The 15097-nt window shown below is 47.6% G+C and overlaps 1 protein-coding gene across 1 annotated transcript in view; it reads right to left on the bottom strand.

The window, feature by feature from the left end:
- fbn2b (fibrillin 2b) overlaps nucleotides 1-15097 on the bottom strand; it is a 202553-nt gene that overhangs the window by 125971 nt on the left and 61485 nt on the right. The window contains 3 exon segments of the mRNA XM_055658365.1: nucleotides 1886-2038; nucleotides 6134-6259; nucleotides 14662-14787. Coding sequence (XP_055514340.1) covers nucleotides 1886-2038; nucleotides 6134-6259; nucleotides 14662-14787 — 405 coding nt within the window.

Here is a 15097-nt window from a genome sequence, read left to right as displayed (position 1 = left end):
GGGAATGGAATTTGCATAGAAACATAGAAATAGGTGCAGGAGGAGGCAATTCGGCCCTTCGAGCCAGCACCGCCATTCATTATGATCATGGCTGATCGTCCCCTATCAATAACCCGTGCCTGCCTTCTCCCCATATCCCTTGACTCCACTAGCCTCTAGAGCTCGATCTAACTCTCTCTTAAATCCATCCAGTGACTTGGCCTTCACTGCCCTCTGTGGCACCTACATTTTACGTTTCTATGTATTGTTTCGTAATAACATCCCCAATCACCTCTACCCTGGTCCCACAGAGTCTCTTAAAGCCGTGTCCCACGGTACGAGTTCATTCAAGAGTTCATTCTCCCGAGTTTGCCCTGATTCGAACTCGGAGATTTACGGTAATGGCCGCTCGTAGGTACTCGGGGCTCTCGTGGACATTTTTCAACATGTTGAAAAATCTTCACGAGTCTTCCCGAGCTTACCGCGTTTCCCGAGTACCTGCCATTAGCGTTACGAGCCGCTAAAGAGACGTCCCCGAGCTCCGACGTACCCGCTACGTACATTCTACGTGCTTACTACGAGTTTGATTTTTTTCTTTTAAACTCGGGAGAGCTCTTGAATGAACTCGTACAGTGGGACAGGCCTTTCAAGCTCTGTCCATTCCTGAGGGACAAGAAGTATGATGGACTGCGTTGGCAGACCCATGTTGGTCACGACAGGACATCCAGGCCTGCGTGTTTTCCTTAGCAACAGATAATTATTTTCTGTAAGAGAAGCTTGAGCCAATAATGAGGCTATCAATTCCAAAGTTACTTCCAAGCCCTGTGGACATGGCTGTGTTCTCCAGAAATTAAACAGACGCGAAAAACATTTGAATGAAATGCTTCCATTAACCATCCATCATTGGGATGGTTCCATTCCAGAGCACGCAGAGGATCTGCTCCAGATACACATCAGTTCACAAAGACTTGACGATCACAAGGGGCAAAATGTAGCCCCGGCTTCAGGTGCTCTGTGCCAGTGCTTCTTATGCCCCTGTCCCACTTGGGAAACCTGAACGGAAACCTCTGGAGACTTTGCGCCCCACCCAAGGGGTTTCCGTGCGGTTCCCGGAGGTTTTTGTCAGTCTCCCCACCTGCTTCCACTACCTGCAACCTCCGGCAACCACCTGCAACCTCCGGGAACCGCACGGAAACCTTGTGTGGGGCGCAAAGTGGGGCACAAACCTTAGGTGGGGGCACATGAAACTGGCGAATGGTTCACCCAAGGGTGAATGAAATTATTTGGGGGTGAATTAGTTCATTTATGTTTTTTGCTCATGTGACACAATAAATTATATGTAAAATTACACACAAAGGAGAATAAGGCGAAAATTACTAAAAAACATAAGAAAATTTAGTCGACAAAGATTCAAGGGCGAATGACACTGAAATAGTTTAAGAAGCACTGTATGTCTTAAGGTCATAAGGTCATAAGTGATAGGAGTAGAATTAGGCCATTCGGCCCATCAAGTCTATGCCATTCAATCATGGCTGATCTATCTCTCCCTCCTAACCCCATTCTCCTGCCTTCTCCTCATAACCTCTGACACCCGTGCTAATCAAAGTTCTATCTATCTCTGCCTTACAAATATCCACTGACTTGGCCTCCACAGCCCGATGTGGCAAAGAATTCCACAGATTCACCACCCTCTGACTAACGAAATTTCTCCTCCTCCTCTCCCTCCGAAAATTCCAAGGCTGTGACCTCTGGTCCCAGACTCTCCCACTAGTGGAAACATCCTCCCCACATCCACTCTATCCAAGCCTTTCACTATTCTTTAAGTTTCAATGAGGTCCCCCCCCCTCATTCTTCTAAACTCCAGCGAAAGTGGCTGACGCTAGCTGGTCGGAGAGTGTTCACTTACCAGAGCCTCTGACAGGACACATCTCTGGGGTATGGCCGGCCGCCCAGCAGCGCCCAGAGTCGCAGCAACACTGCATCTTGGTGTAATGCCCATGCAGGTCTCCTGCACACCGACCGCCCAGCAGGCTGGAGAAGCAGGTGCCAGATCGCTGGTCTGGAAAAGAAATGGAGGTGTTACAGGCGTAGTGCATCAGCAAGTTTAAACCATTCACAGGTTGCTTTTATTCCGATGGCTTATCCCAGAGCAACACAAACTGTTGGGAACGCACCGATCGCTGATGTATCGCTCTGGATACGGTGCAGCTGTTCCTTGCCATGTCTGCTTAACCTCAACCTCTCTCTAAACCATCACACAGCCACATCCCTGGAAACCTCGTGGTCCCGCGTTCCACTGCTCCAGATAAAGATGACCTATTGTCAACATGTCTGCGAGTAATTTACTCCAGATGGCGCGACGGGAAAAACGCGTCGTAACGCCCGGAGCAGCGTTTCACGGGTACAATATTCCCAAAGCCTGCTGCGCTTCCCACAGACGCCACAAGAACTTCCAGGAATATTCCAAACAATCTGCTTCATTCCCCCGTGGCCCTCTGAGGCCCCCACTGGACCTTAATTCATAAATTATCGTGGATGGAACAGCGCCACTTTGGGCCAGCGCCCCTCCAGTTTGCAAACTAATTAGCGCGCGCAGCTAGGAGTTGGCAGGTCCGTCGCTGTCGATGGGAAACGCAGAGAGCAAAGGCCGCGTTCTGTTTTCTCAGGTTCTTCCAGGTTAGTGGGGGGTCCACCTCCTTGTTCCTTGTGAATTACAATTCTAACTGTCGGCTCCTTACGGAGAAGAGCACTGTGACGTTCAAAGCGTTTTCCGGTAGAGAATTGGAAGAGCTGAAGCCGGATTAAAACATTCAGCGAGACAAAACGGGATTACCAATGGCTCTGCACCTCACTGGTGGCAAACATGAGGTCAGAAAATTGAAAGTACACTGGAAAAGATGTGTACTCAGAGTGAATGCATCACGATCATGCAGGGTGGACAAAAATGCTGGAGAAACTCAGCGGGTGAGGCAGCATCTATGGAGCGAAGGAAATAGGCGACGTTTCGGGTCGAGACCCTTTCGGAAACTCAGCGGGTGAGGCAGCATCTATGGAGCGAAGGAATAGGTGTTCCAATGTCCTGTGTTTTATAGTGGTCGTGCATGTGAACATGTTTTGAAAATCACTTTAGACTGAGTAAAGATAGACAAAAATGCTGGAGAAACTCAGCGGGGTGAGGCAGCATCTATGGAGCTAAGGAATAGGTGACGTTTCGAGTCGAGACCCGGAAGGGTCTCGACCCGAAACGTCACCTATTCCTTCGCTCCATAGATGCTGCCTCACCCTTAAGGGTCTCGACCCGAAACGTCACCTATTCCTTCGCTCCATAGATGCTGCCTCACCCTTAAGGGTCTCGACCCGAAATGTCACCTATTCCTTCGCTCCGAAACGTCACCTATTCCTTCGCTCCATAGATGCTGCCTCACCCTTAAGGGTCTCGACCCGAAACGTCACCTATTCCTTCGCTCCATAGACGCTGCCTCACCCACTGAGTTCCTCCAGCATTTTTGTCTACCTTTGATTTTTCCAGCCGAAACATCGCTCGAGGGTCTCGAAGGTTTTTCCCGCATCTGCAGTTCTTTCGTAAACACTATCGTGCATGTGTGTGTTTGCCCAATGTCACGTCTGTAAACGTATGACCTGCAGGCATGTTAAGTGTAGTTGGGCACAGAGGGCGGTGGGTGTATGGAACAAGCTGCCAGAGGAGGTAGCTGAGGCAGGGACTATCCCAACATTTAAGAAACAGTCGGACAGGTACATGGATAGGACAGGTTTGGGGGGATATGGACCAAACACGGGCAGGTGGGACTGGTGTAGCTGGGACATTGTTGGCCGGTATGGGCAAGTTGGGGCCGAAGGGCCCGTTTCCACACTGTATCACTCCATGACTGTATGTTTTATTGTCATCAAGTGTTGCGTGTGATGGTGGGAGAATGGATCGCTGCGGTCCCTAGTCATTTACACCACTTGTCCGTAACTGCCAAGAGGTTTATGGAAGCTCGGCCCAGCTCCAAACTTCCATTCCAACACTGGGGAAAATATTTGGAACTAAAAGCACTTCAGTTCCATCCAAACTCAAACCTGCAAAGCATTTGATTTCTGGCTCGTTTTGCATTAATGATGTTGGGAAGTTTCAAAACGTTCAATGTCCCAGCTTGGCTCCCCAGTGCCGATAGCAGCCACACGGCTAAATAGACAATAGACAATAGGTGCGGGAGTAGGCCATTCGGCCCTTCGAGCCAGCACCGCCATTCAATGTGATCATGGCTGATCATCCCCAATCAGTACCCTGTTCCTGCCTTCTCCCCATATCCCCTGACTCCGCTATCTTTAAGAGCCCTATCTAGCTCTCTCTTGAAAGCATCCAGAGAACCGGCCTCCACCGCCCTCTGAGGCAGAGAATTCCACAGACTCACCACTCTCTGTGAGAAAAAGTGTTTCCTCGTCTCCGTTCTAAATGGCTTACTCCTTATTCTTAAACTGTGTGGCCCCTGGTTCTGGACTCCCCCAACATCGGGAACATGTTTCCTGCCTCTAGCGTGTCCAAACCCTTAACAATCTTATATGTTTCAATGAGATACCCTCTCATTCTTCTAAACTCCAGTGCGTACAAGCCCAGCCGCTCCATTCTCTCAGCATATGACAGTCCCGCCATCCCGGGAACCATCCAGCACAGACTGACAGCACATATCCATCTAAAGCCCATTAATAATGCAGATGATTGGGGTTGGAAAAGTGAAGGATAGGGATGCAAGGTATGAAATGAAATGAAATGAAATGAAATGAAATGATTCAATTTATTGTCATTGTCAGTGTACAGTACAGAGACAACGAAATGCATTTTTTTTTAGCATCTCCCTTGAAAGGGAGACACAGGGCGTCGCGGTGTGCCCGCGCCTGCCGCCGTAACATTCCATTACAGGCAAAGGTGGGTGAAGTGTCTTGCCCAAGGACACAACGACAGTATGCACTCCAAGCGGGATTTGAACCGGCTACCTTCCGGTCGCCAGCCGAACTCTTAGCCCATTGTGCTATCTGTCGTCCTTGTTTGTTTGTGTTGAATTGTGCCTCCTGTTGTAGCCTGCATAGATGGCAAACAGCGCAGTGGGACGAAGGCTTCTGGAGGCACTGCGGCTGCCGCTGAGAGGTGGGGCCAGAGCCTCGCGAGTTGACGGAGTCCGTGGCCAAAGCGCCCCAGGGACTGTGGAGCCCCCGCGGCTGGGGCCCGGTTCGGCGCCACGGAGGAGTACGGAGAGGACCCGGCGGCGATAGCGGAGAGGTGGTCGATGGCGGATGAGGACGGACCACGTGGGAGCGAGGACGTCGCTGTCGAGGGAAGGAATAAAGGAGGACCCGGCGTGGAGGAACCACCGTGAAGAACAAGGGACAACGGAGGTCACGCCGTGGTTGGTCCGCCATGAGGATGGGGGCGAAGGGCAAAGGGGGAACTGGCGCGGTGGGGGGGGGGGGGGGGGGGGGGGGGGGGATAATTTGTAACTTTGTAAGCGGGCCCCTATTCATAGAATAGAATAGTTTCTTTATTGTCATTGTAACATGAACCATGTACAACAAAATTTAAAAATGTCAGCCAGTCAGTGCACCATTCAAACATTTCTAAAAGCTAACGATACATACAAGGTAAAATATTAAATGATAAACAACTAAATAAATATCACGAAAATAGCACGCATAAACACCCAACCCTCCATCCTTCTGTCGATTTCACAGTGTACCACAGTCCCTTAGTATGTATCGCCCCTGCGTTCCTTGGCGGCTACATTTAGTGCTTTTATAGCAGTGGGGTAAAAACTATACCTCGCGTACCTTGGCAAGGGAGAAGGTGACAACAAAGCAAACAGAGATAAAATATAATCGGGGACAATCTGACTGGTCTGTGAACTGGAAAGGGGGAGGGATGGAGACAGAGTGAAAGCAAGGGTTAGAGAAGTCAATATTCGTACCGCTGGGTTGTAAGCTGCCCAAAATATGAGGTGCTGTTCCTCCAATTTGACAGTGACAGTCTTCCTGCAGGTGAAAGTCACTTTAGTTACTGCCTCCCTAATGATGACAGCTCCTTTCATTGGCAATCTCTGTACAGGTGAGAGGATCCTCCTAGCAACTGCCTCCGTTTGGTTGCATGACCAGCCAGACTTACCAATACACCTGGAGCCATCCAGGCTGGTGCTGTAGCCACGTGGACAGGTGCAGACGTAGCTCCCTGCGGTATTCGAACACTCTCCACCGTCACACACCCCCGAGATTGTGCTGCACTCATCAATATCTGGGAAGACAAAGAGGGAAATATCAAAATAAGATCAAAAGGCTGGAATGGCCAATGGTATGAAGCAGGATTTCGATCCTTCGTTACTGCGATCCAAGGATTGGAAGAAGAGGAGATGGGAACCAAAGGAAGTTTAAACATGAAACAGGCAACCTATGTATAATTCGTCAAGTTAAGTGCTTAATGAAAGCAGGGTGGCACGGTGGCGCAGCCTTACAGAGTTGCTGCCTTACAGCACTTGCAACGCCGGAGACCCGGGTTCGATCCTGACTACGGGTGCTGCCTGTACGGAGTTTGCACGTTTGTAGGTTAATTGTCGCCGTATAAGTGTAAATTCCCCTTAGAAGGTTGCAGAGGCCAAGTCAGTGGATATTTTTTACGGCAGACATAGATAGATGCTTGATTAGTACGGGTGTCAAGAGGTGTCAGAACTCTACAGAACGTTTTTCCTTCCATTATTTATTATGTAAAAGAATATGTGTGTTATGATTGTGTTTATAATTTGTTTGGTTGTTTTGTTGTTTGTCTTTTGCACAAAAGTCCGCGAGCATTGCCACTTTCATTTCACTGCACATCTCGTATGTGTATGTGACAAATAAACTTGACTTGACTTGACTTGACTTGACTTATGGGGAGAAGGCAGGAGAATGGGGTTAGGAGGGAGAGATAGACCAGCCATGGCGGAATAGACTTGATGGGCCGAATGGCCTAATTCTTACTCCTATCATATGGACCAAATGCAGGCAGGTGGGACTAGTGTGGCTGGGACATGTTGGCCGGTGTGGGCAAATTGGGCTGAAGAGCCTGCTCTTGTGCTGCACTATGTTCCACTGGCCACTAGATCTTCTACAGCAGAACGAAATACAAGCTGGTCCTTCACCCTGTGATCTTGTTGCTTGGCTAAATCTTGGTTCATGTGTATGTTTAACCTCCTTGTCTTCCCAAAATTTTAATTTGACCAAGTACCTCCAGCTTTTGGGTAGGCAAAAATGCTGGAGAAACTCAGCGGGTGAGGCAGCATCTATGGAGCGAAGGAAATAGGCGATCGCCTATTTCCTTCGCTCCATAGATGCTGCCTCACCCGCTGAGTTTCTCCAGCACTTTTGTCTACCTTCAATTCTCCAGCAGCTGTAGTTCCTTCTAAAACATTCTTGCTTTCGGGGATAGATTTTGACGTTTCATACGGCTATGGGTGTAAAAGGTGCTTCGTACATTGACTACCAATTGGCATGACTTTAATATGAAGATCAACCCAAAACGTCGCCTATTCCTTCTCTCCATAGATGCTGCCTCCCCGGCTGAGTTCCTCCAGTATTTTTCGTCGGCTTTTAATAGGAAGATTGTTCTCAATCACACACTGTTCCCAGCAGAGGAAATTGTTCTCCTGTTTCTACTCCATCAAATGCTTTTACAATTTTAAGCATGTCGATTAGATCTGCTGTCAGCCATCTAAACGTTGAAGCTTGAGGGAGTGCGAGTCAAATATATAATTGGAATTTAACCTTTCAAACCCAGGAATCGCACTGTCGGGTCTGTGCCATACTTCCTCCAAGATCGTTCTGATACTTGGCATCAAGAACTGGTTGCAACGCACTAGACTGTGCCTTCCACCGCAGTGAAGAATGCTGCGGTGGATGTTCGTGTTAAATTCTATTGTGTATTGCGAATGGTATGTTAGCTTTCATTGCAAAAGGATTTGAGTATAGGAGCAGTGAGGTTCTACTGCAGTAGTACAGGGTCTTGGTGAGACCACACCTGGAGTATTGCGTACAGTTTTGGTCTCCAAATCTGAGGAAGGACATTATTGCCATAGAGGGAGTGCAGAGATGGTTCACCAGACTGATTCCTGGGATGTCATGACTGTCTTATGAAGAAAGACTGGATAGACTTGGTTTATACTCTCTAGAATTTAGGAGATTGAGAGGGGATCTTAAAGAAACTTACAAAATTCTTAAGGGGTTGGACAGGCTAGATGCAAGAAGATTGTTCCCGATGTTAGGGAAGTCCAGGACAAGGGGTCACAGCTTAAGGATAAGGGGGAAATCCTTTAAAACCGAGATGAGAAGAACTTTTTTCACACAGAGAGTGGTGAATGTCTGGAACTCTCTGCCACAGAGGGTAGTTGAGGCCAGTTCATTGGCTATATTTAAGAGGGAGTTAGATGTGGCCCTTGTGGCTAAGGGGACCAGGGGGTATGGAGAGAAGGCAGGTACAGGATACTGAGTTGGATGATCAGCCATGATCATATTGAATGGCGGTGCAGGCTCGAAGGCCCGAATGGCCTACTCCTGCACCTAATTTCTATGTTTCTATGTTTCTATGAGTTCTTTTTTTGATTGTACCGCTGCTGGCAAATTCGTTTCACTGCACTTTATTGTGTATGTGATGAATAAAACTGATTGATTGATTGAGATAGGTCTGACCAAGACTCTTAGCTATTTCCGCGATTTCGTTACGATCGATAATCCGTGTCAAAACGCACACCACCAGATTCGGGGACAGTTTCTTCCCAGCTGTTATCGGGCAACTGTGTACAGTTTTGGTCTCCTAATTTGAGGAAGGACATCCTTGTGATTGAGGCAGTGCAGCGTAGGTTCACGAGATTGATCCCTGGGATGGCGGGAATGTCATATGAGGAAAGATTGAAAAGACTAGGCTTGTATTCACTGGAGTTTAGAATGATGAGGAGGGATCTTATAGAAACATATAAAATTATAAAAGGACTGGACAAGCTGGATGTAGGAAAAATGTTCCCAATGTTGGGCGAGTCTAGGGCTCTAGGGGCTAGTGGAGTCAAGGGATAGGGGGAGAAGGCAGGCACGGATTATTGATAGGGGACGATCAGCCATGATCACAATGAATGGTGGTGCTGGCTCGAAGGGCCGAATGGCCTCCTCCAGCACCTATTTCCTATGTTTCTAACTGAACCGTCCTACCACAACCAGAGAGCAGAGCTGAACTACTATCTACCTCTTTGGTGACCCTTGGACTATACTCGATCGGACTTTGCTGGCTTTACCTTGCACTGAACGTTATTCCCTTATCATGTATCTGTGCACCGTAAATGGCTCGATTGTAATCATGTCAAGATTTTACGAAGGAACTGCAGATGCTGGAAAAATCGACGGTAGATAAAAATGCTGGAGAAACTCAGTGGGTGAGGCAGCATCTATGCAGTGGAGGAATAGGTGACGTTTCGGGGTCGAGACCATGTTTTGTCCTTCTGCTGCCTGGTTCACAGCCAACAAAAATCTTTTTGGCACACGTGACAATAAAATGAACTAAATTCGGCTTTTCCGTGGGACCGTTTTGCCGTTCCAACCCACTCGGTCGAAAGGATTTTTTTGATGAACTTGTAATGTTCCCACAACTGTTCCAATGTCCTGTGTTTTATAGTGGTCGTGCATGTGAACATGTTTTGAAAATCACTTTAGGCTCAGTAAAGATAGACAAAAATGCTGGAGAAACTCAGCGGGTGAGGCAGCATCTATGGAGCGAAGGAATAGGTGACAGAGTATGCACATGTGTGTAACTTGTTAGTGTAAATTTGCCTGTGAGTGCGTTTTGTGACCTGTTCTCCAAGCCTCTGCACCTACAAATGATTGCCTGTGTATCCTTTTAATCGATTAAGAAAGAACTGCAGGTGCTGGAAAAATAGAAGGTGGACAAAAATGCTGGAGAAACTCAGCGGGTGAGGCAGCATCTATGGAGCGAAGGAATAGGTGACGTTTCGAGTCGAGACCCGGAAGGGTCTCGACCCGAAACATCACCTATTCCTTCGCTCCATAGGTGCTGCCTCACCCTTAAGGGTCTCGACCCGAAACGTCACCTATTCCTTCGCTCCATAGATGCTGCCTCACCCCTTCGCTCCATAGATGCTGCCTCACCCTTAAGGGTCTCGACCCGAAACGTCACCTATTCCTTCACTCCATAGATGCTGCCTCACCCGCTGAGTTCCTCCAGCATTTTTGTCTACCTTCGATTTTTTTTCCTGCATCTGCAGTTCCTTCTTAAACATTTAGGCTCAGTAACGAGCAGTTCTCACTCATCCAAATCCAGTTTCCAATGATGAACATTAGATACGCTTTGTATAAATATACATGCATTAAAATCGCTTGCAGTAATTGTGTTTTTAATCGAGCACAAACATTTGTAATGGGAGCTTTTAAAAATGCCTTGTTTCTCACAGTCTGGCATGCCGGATTCATTTGTTCTTGCTTTTGACGTAATTCTTGGTCCCATGCCCAAAGCATGTACAATTATTTCCCCTGATCATTTAGCTGAATTGGAACCGATTCCAGTGATCTCTTTGCCTGCCTGCCAGAGCAGCCAGATACCATCTCTAAGGCCAGCCAACATCAACATTATCACATTCCACCTATTGTCCCCTCGCAGAACCTATTCGTAGTGAAATCCCCCTCCTCCTCCTCCACCTCCCACTCAACTACCGCGATCCACAACACTTACGAGTTGCTGGAATCTCTCAAGACCTTGGCTCCCCTCTCCACAGTTTTTTTGCAGATGCTATTTCTCACCCAGATTCATTTTTCACGTGCTAATCTGCTATTAACAGTTGACATAAATAGCTCCGTTTAACATCTTGCTTTGTGCGTGTTCACACTGCCACGCTGAACTGAACGCGCTTTCCCCACACGCTGCTACTTAAAATGTTCTCGGGACACACGCACGGTAAATCGCTGTCAAAACATGCGGGGGGACGCAATGTCTTGCCGAGGCTTCGGCCGTTGGGCCCTGTGGACGGTGACGTCGGGAGCTGACCTGGTTGGTGACCGACTCCGAGCTACAGCAACAGCAGCTTCGTCCGCCCCGAATAATGGGGCTTGAATCGGCTTCAATGTCGGTGGAGCCTCGATGCAGCAGTTTGATTTTAAGCCGCGCCGGGCGCTGAAAGGCCCCACGAACGGGCCGATACACCCCTTAGAAAGTGTCTGATCAGAATCAGAATGAGAATGAGAATCAGATTTTATTCACCAAGTATGTTTTGCAACATACGAGGAATTTCACTGGTCTGATAAAGTCCGGATTACAAAACATTCGTGGGGGGGGGGGGGGAATTGTCCCCCACCTCTCAAAGCGGGGGGGGGGGAGGGGGGGAATGTGCCCCCCCCCCCCCCGTCCACCCCCCCCTCCAGGATTTTCCACCCCTGCCTTGAGAGATGCTCAAAGTCTAGATTCACGTTGATCTACATGCCTTAAAGATATCCACTGACTTGGCCTCAACAGATTCACCGCGTTTTTGACTCAAGAAATTTCTCCTCGTCTCCTTCTCAATAGAGCATCCTTTAATTCTGAGGCTGTGACCTCTAGTCCCAGACTGTCTCACTAATGGCCTCCTTCTACTACTATACTTGTGGACGTGACCCGTGTCAAAAAACAGCCCCTGAACAGCACTCTTCTCTCCATCCCTCCCCCATCCAAGTGGCACCAGGTTACTGTTCTCACCGAGCCCAATGCTAACAACGGCCTGTTCCCTTCATCATCATCACTCTTTTTGCATATCGTTCCTTCATTTGTTCTATATCTCTCTACGTCACCATCTATATCTCTTGTTTCCCTCTCCCCCGACTCTCAGTCTGAAGAAGGGTCTCGACCCGGAACGACACCCATTCCTTCTCCCCAGAGATGCTGCCTGTCCCGCTGAGTTACTCCAGCATTTTGTGGCTGTTATGTTCGGGATTGTTACGAATGCAATCTATGTACAAGTACTTCCTGCCGCTTCCAGCTGGAGAGTAATTATTATCTGGGGTCTATTATTATACTGTGGTTGACACTGAGACCATGAAAAGAACATTAGGTTCCTCAGTAATTAAGTAGAAAACAATGATCTTCCATGTTTTGCCTCGACCTCAGACCATCTTGTTTACATCAATGGAGGGTTTCTCTGTAAAGTTAATTGATCAAAACTGTGTTTAAAATAAATCAATAATTCTTAGACTTGGTAAACACATTGGTTTTTTTTTTCTTCTTCTTCCAGGAACTGGGAAAAAACTACGTCCGTGGCCCTCAGCCAGTTACTCGCTGAGCGGTTTCGAGTTCAGACTCAAATTCAAAGTCCTTTCGTCACCGCAACCAAATCGAACGAGTTACAAAGAGAAAAAAAACAGAATTACAAATGTGTTTCTCAATCGCAAGCAGATGACAGATTATTTACTCCGCTGCCCTCTCCCTAAAGCAAGGGTTTAATTTGAACCCTTGAAAATAACCCGGGCAATTTTACTTAAAAACACTGTGGACAGATTTTACCCAGCTGTCAACATCCCAGTCTGTGTAATTATCAATTTAAATTATAAAGAGATGCGAGGTCGTAATTGCTATCGAGCTGGAAGTGGTAGGAAGCCAAATTAATATGTAAGGAGACTATGACTTTAAACAACGTTCGAATCTTTCTCTGGTTACGTCAACAGTTTAAAGGAACCATAACCACCCCCAGGCCTTAGATCCTGACTAGGCCTGAAATCACATGCTAACTGACCTAATAATTCTAAATGCAATGGACCCATTATTAAAAAGACCAATTTCTGTATATTTAATGTACAAAAAGGAGATTAAATATTTCTTTGTAAGGAGGTATGGGGTTGAGCTTGAGAAGGCCCCAGTTGGGCCCTGTGCCGTGAAGGCCAGACTGTCCTGGGTAGACAATATTGCTGTATGTGACGGCTGATGGGGTGGAAGGTGAGGACAAGGGGGACTGTCCTGGACTTCTACGTAGATAACCAAACATTAACACACAACCCTGGTCATCTCATCGAACCCACTTATCTGATTGATTAGTTCCAGTGTTCGTACCCCCTCATTATCACCTTCTCCACAGCCAACAATGGACCATTGTGGGCTCCACCTTTCCTTTTGATCATCGGTGCAGGCTTCGTTTCTTCTTTTCATACCTATCATTCATTTTGTTTTTTTGTATCTTTTCATACTTCTCGTTTCCGTCTCCCCTGACTCTCAGTCTGGACAAGGGTCGCAAACCGAAATATCACCGAATCCTTTTCTCCAGAGATGCTGCATGTCTGATCCGCTGCGTTACTCCAGCATTTTGTGCCAGACTTCCCTACGATGCAGGGGCAATGATGATCTCCCATGCATAATTAACGAGGACATTTTTGACAATAGACTAAACTAATTATTTCGCTACACGAGGGTGCGCTGTGACAAGTTGAATTTCGGTAGCGGTCCGCTGAGTTACAATACAATACTCCAGTTACTCCAGCATTTTGTGTCTATCAAACGAGTTTAGAAGATGGGAGGTCACGTTGCAGATGTACAAGACGTTGGTGAGAACGCATTTAGAATATTGTGTCCAGTTCTGGGCACCATGTTATAGGAAAGATATTGTCAAGCTGGAAAGGGTTCAGAGAAGGTTTACAAGGATGTTGCCAGGACTAGAGGGTCTGAGCTACAGGGAGAGGTTGAGCAGGCTGGGACTCTATTCCTTGGAGCGCAGGAGGATGAGGGGTGATCTTATAGAGGTGTATAAAATCATGTGAGGAATAGATGCACAGGATCTCTTGCCCAGAGTAGGGGAATTGAGGACCAGGGGACATAAGTCGCGGTCTAGGCATAAGCTCAGGGGCGACCGCACCTTTGCGGTTGCAGCTCCTAGACTGTGGAACAGCATCATCCCCTTCCCATCAGAACTGCCCCCACCATCGACTCCTTTAAGTCAAGACTTAAAACTCATCTTTACTCTCAAGCTTTTCTTGACGTCCTCTGAGCGAGGGCTAAATGTAAGTAGTGATGTATGTACTTAGTCTATGAACCAATGTTGTATAACGTTAGTACCTCCACCAATGTAAAGCACTTTGGCCAACGAGAGTAGTTTTTTAAATGTGCTATAGAAATAAAAGTGCCTTTTATTAAGTTACTGTTTGGGGATGATCAGCCATGATCACATTGAGTGGCGGTGCTGGCTCGAAGGGCCGAATGGCCTACTCCTGCACCTATTGTCTATTGTGTATTGTGTACACTGGCTCTGTACCCACTCTGCATTGTTGATGCCTGTTCTTCAATGGAATTTATGTCCAAACACGTTTGTGTTCAGACTGGCTTCAGAACTCGACAAAGTCTGTGTTAAAACCAGAGTACAAATGGGCGGATGACACACAAAACTGTGTGGGAATGTGAGCACCCAACATAAACACGGCATTATTATGTACTCGGGAGAGGAACAATGTCTGAACCAAGCAACTGCGGAGTATAAGGGCAGTATAAACTGGTCAGTAACAATACGGCAACAGTGGAATACTTGCCACAGAAGGCTGTGGAGGCAAGGCCTGTGGATATATTTAAAGCCGAGATCGACAGATTCTTGATTAGTACGGGTGTCAGAGGTTATGGGGAAAAGGCAGGAGAATGGGGTCGGGAGGGAGAGATAGAATTACCTTCACACTTCTGGGAATGATCACTCTGTTTGTGCCCAGCGGGGCATTTACATTCGTAGGATCCCACGGTGTTGATGCAGTTTCCTCCTTGGCACAGGCCCGGGATTGCCTGACATTCATCCACATCTGCCAAAGAAAACACACTGTCAGCTTCACGTCCTTGTTCGACCACAAGGATTTGTCCTGGGTCTCCCTTGCATGCTCTGAGCTGGAGAAGCTCGAGAGTTTTCCACCACCCCTGACCTCCTCCGCCTGTCCGTTTACACTGACTGCCTCTGATTATCCGTGCACAGACAGGCTGTGAAAGCTCTTGGCATCAAGGGCAGTAAGGAGGGCAATGAGAGTTCTGCTGTGACGCTTTCGGCAGCACATCTGTGCAGTGGGGTTTAGAAGTGGCACCCAATCTGGTGGGGGTGGCTGAAGGTAAGAAGGAGAA

Source organism: Leucoraja erinacea, chromosome 29, assembly GCF_028641065.1.
Source record: "Leucoraja erinacea ecotype New England chromosome 29, Leri_hhj_1, whole genome shotgun sequence".
In the NCBI taxonomy this organism is placed as follows: domain Eukaryota; kingdom Metazoa; phylum Chordata; class Chondrichthyes; order Rajiformes; family Rajidae; genus Leucoraja; species Leucoraja erinaceus.
This window is presented reverse-complemented; position numbering and strand designations above follow the sequence as displayed.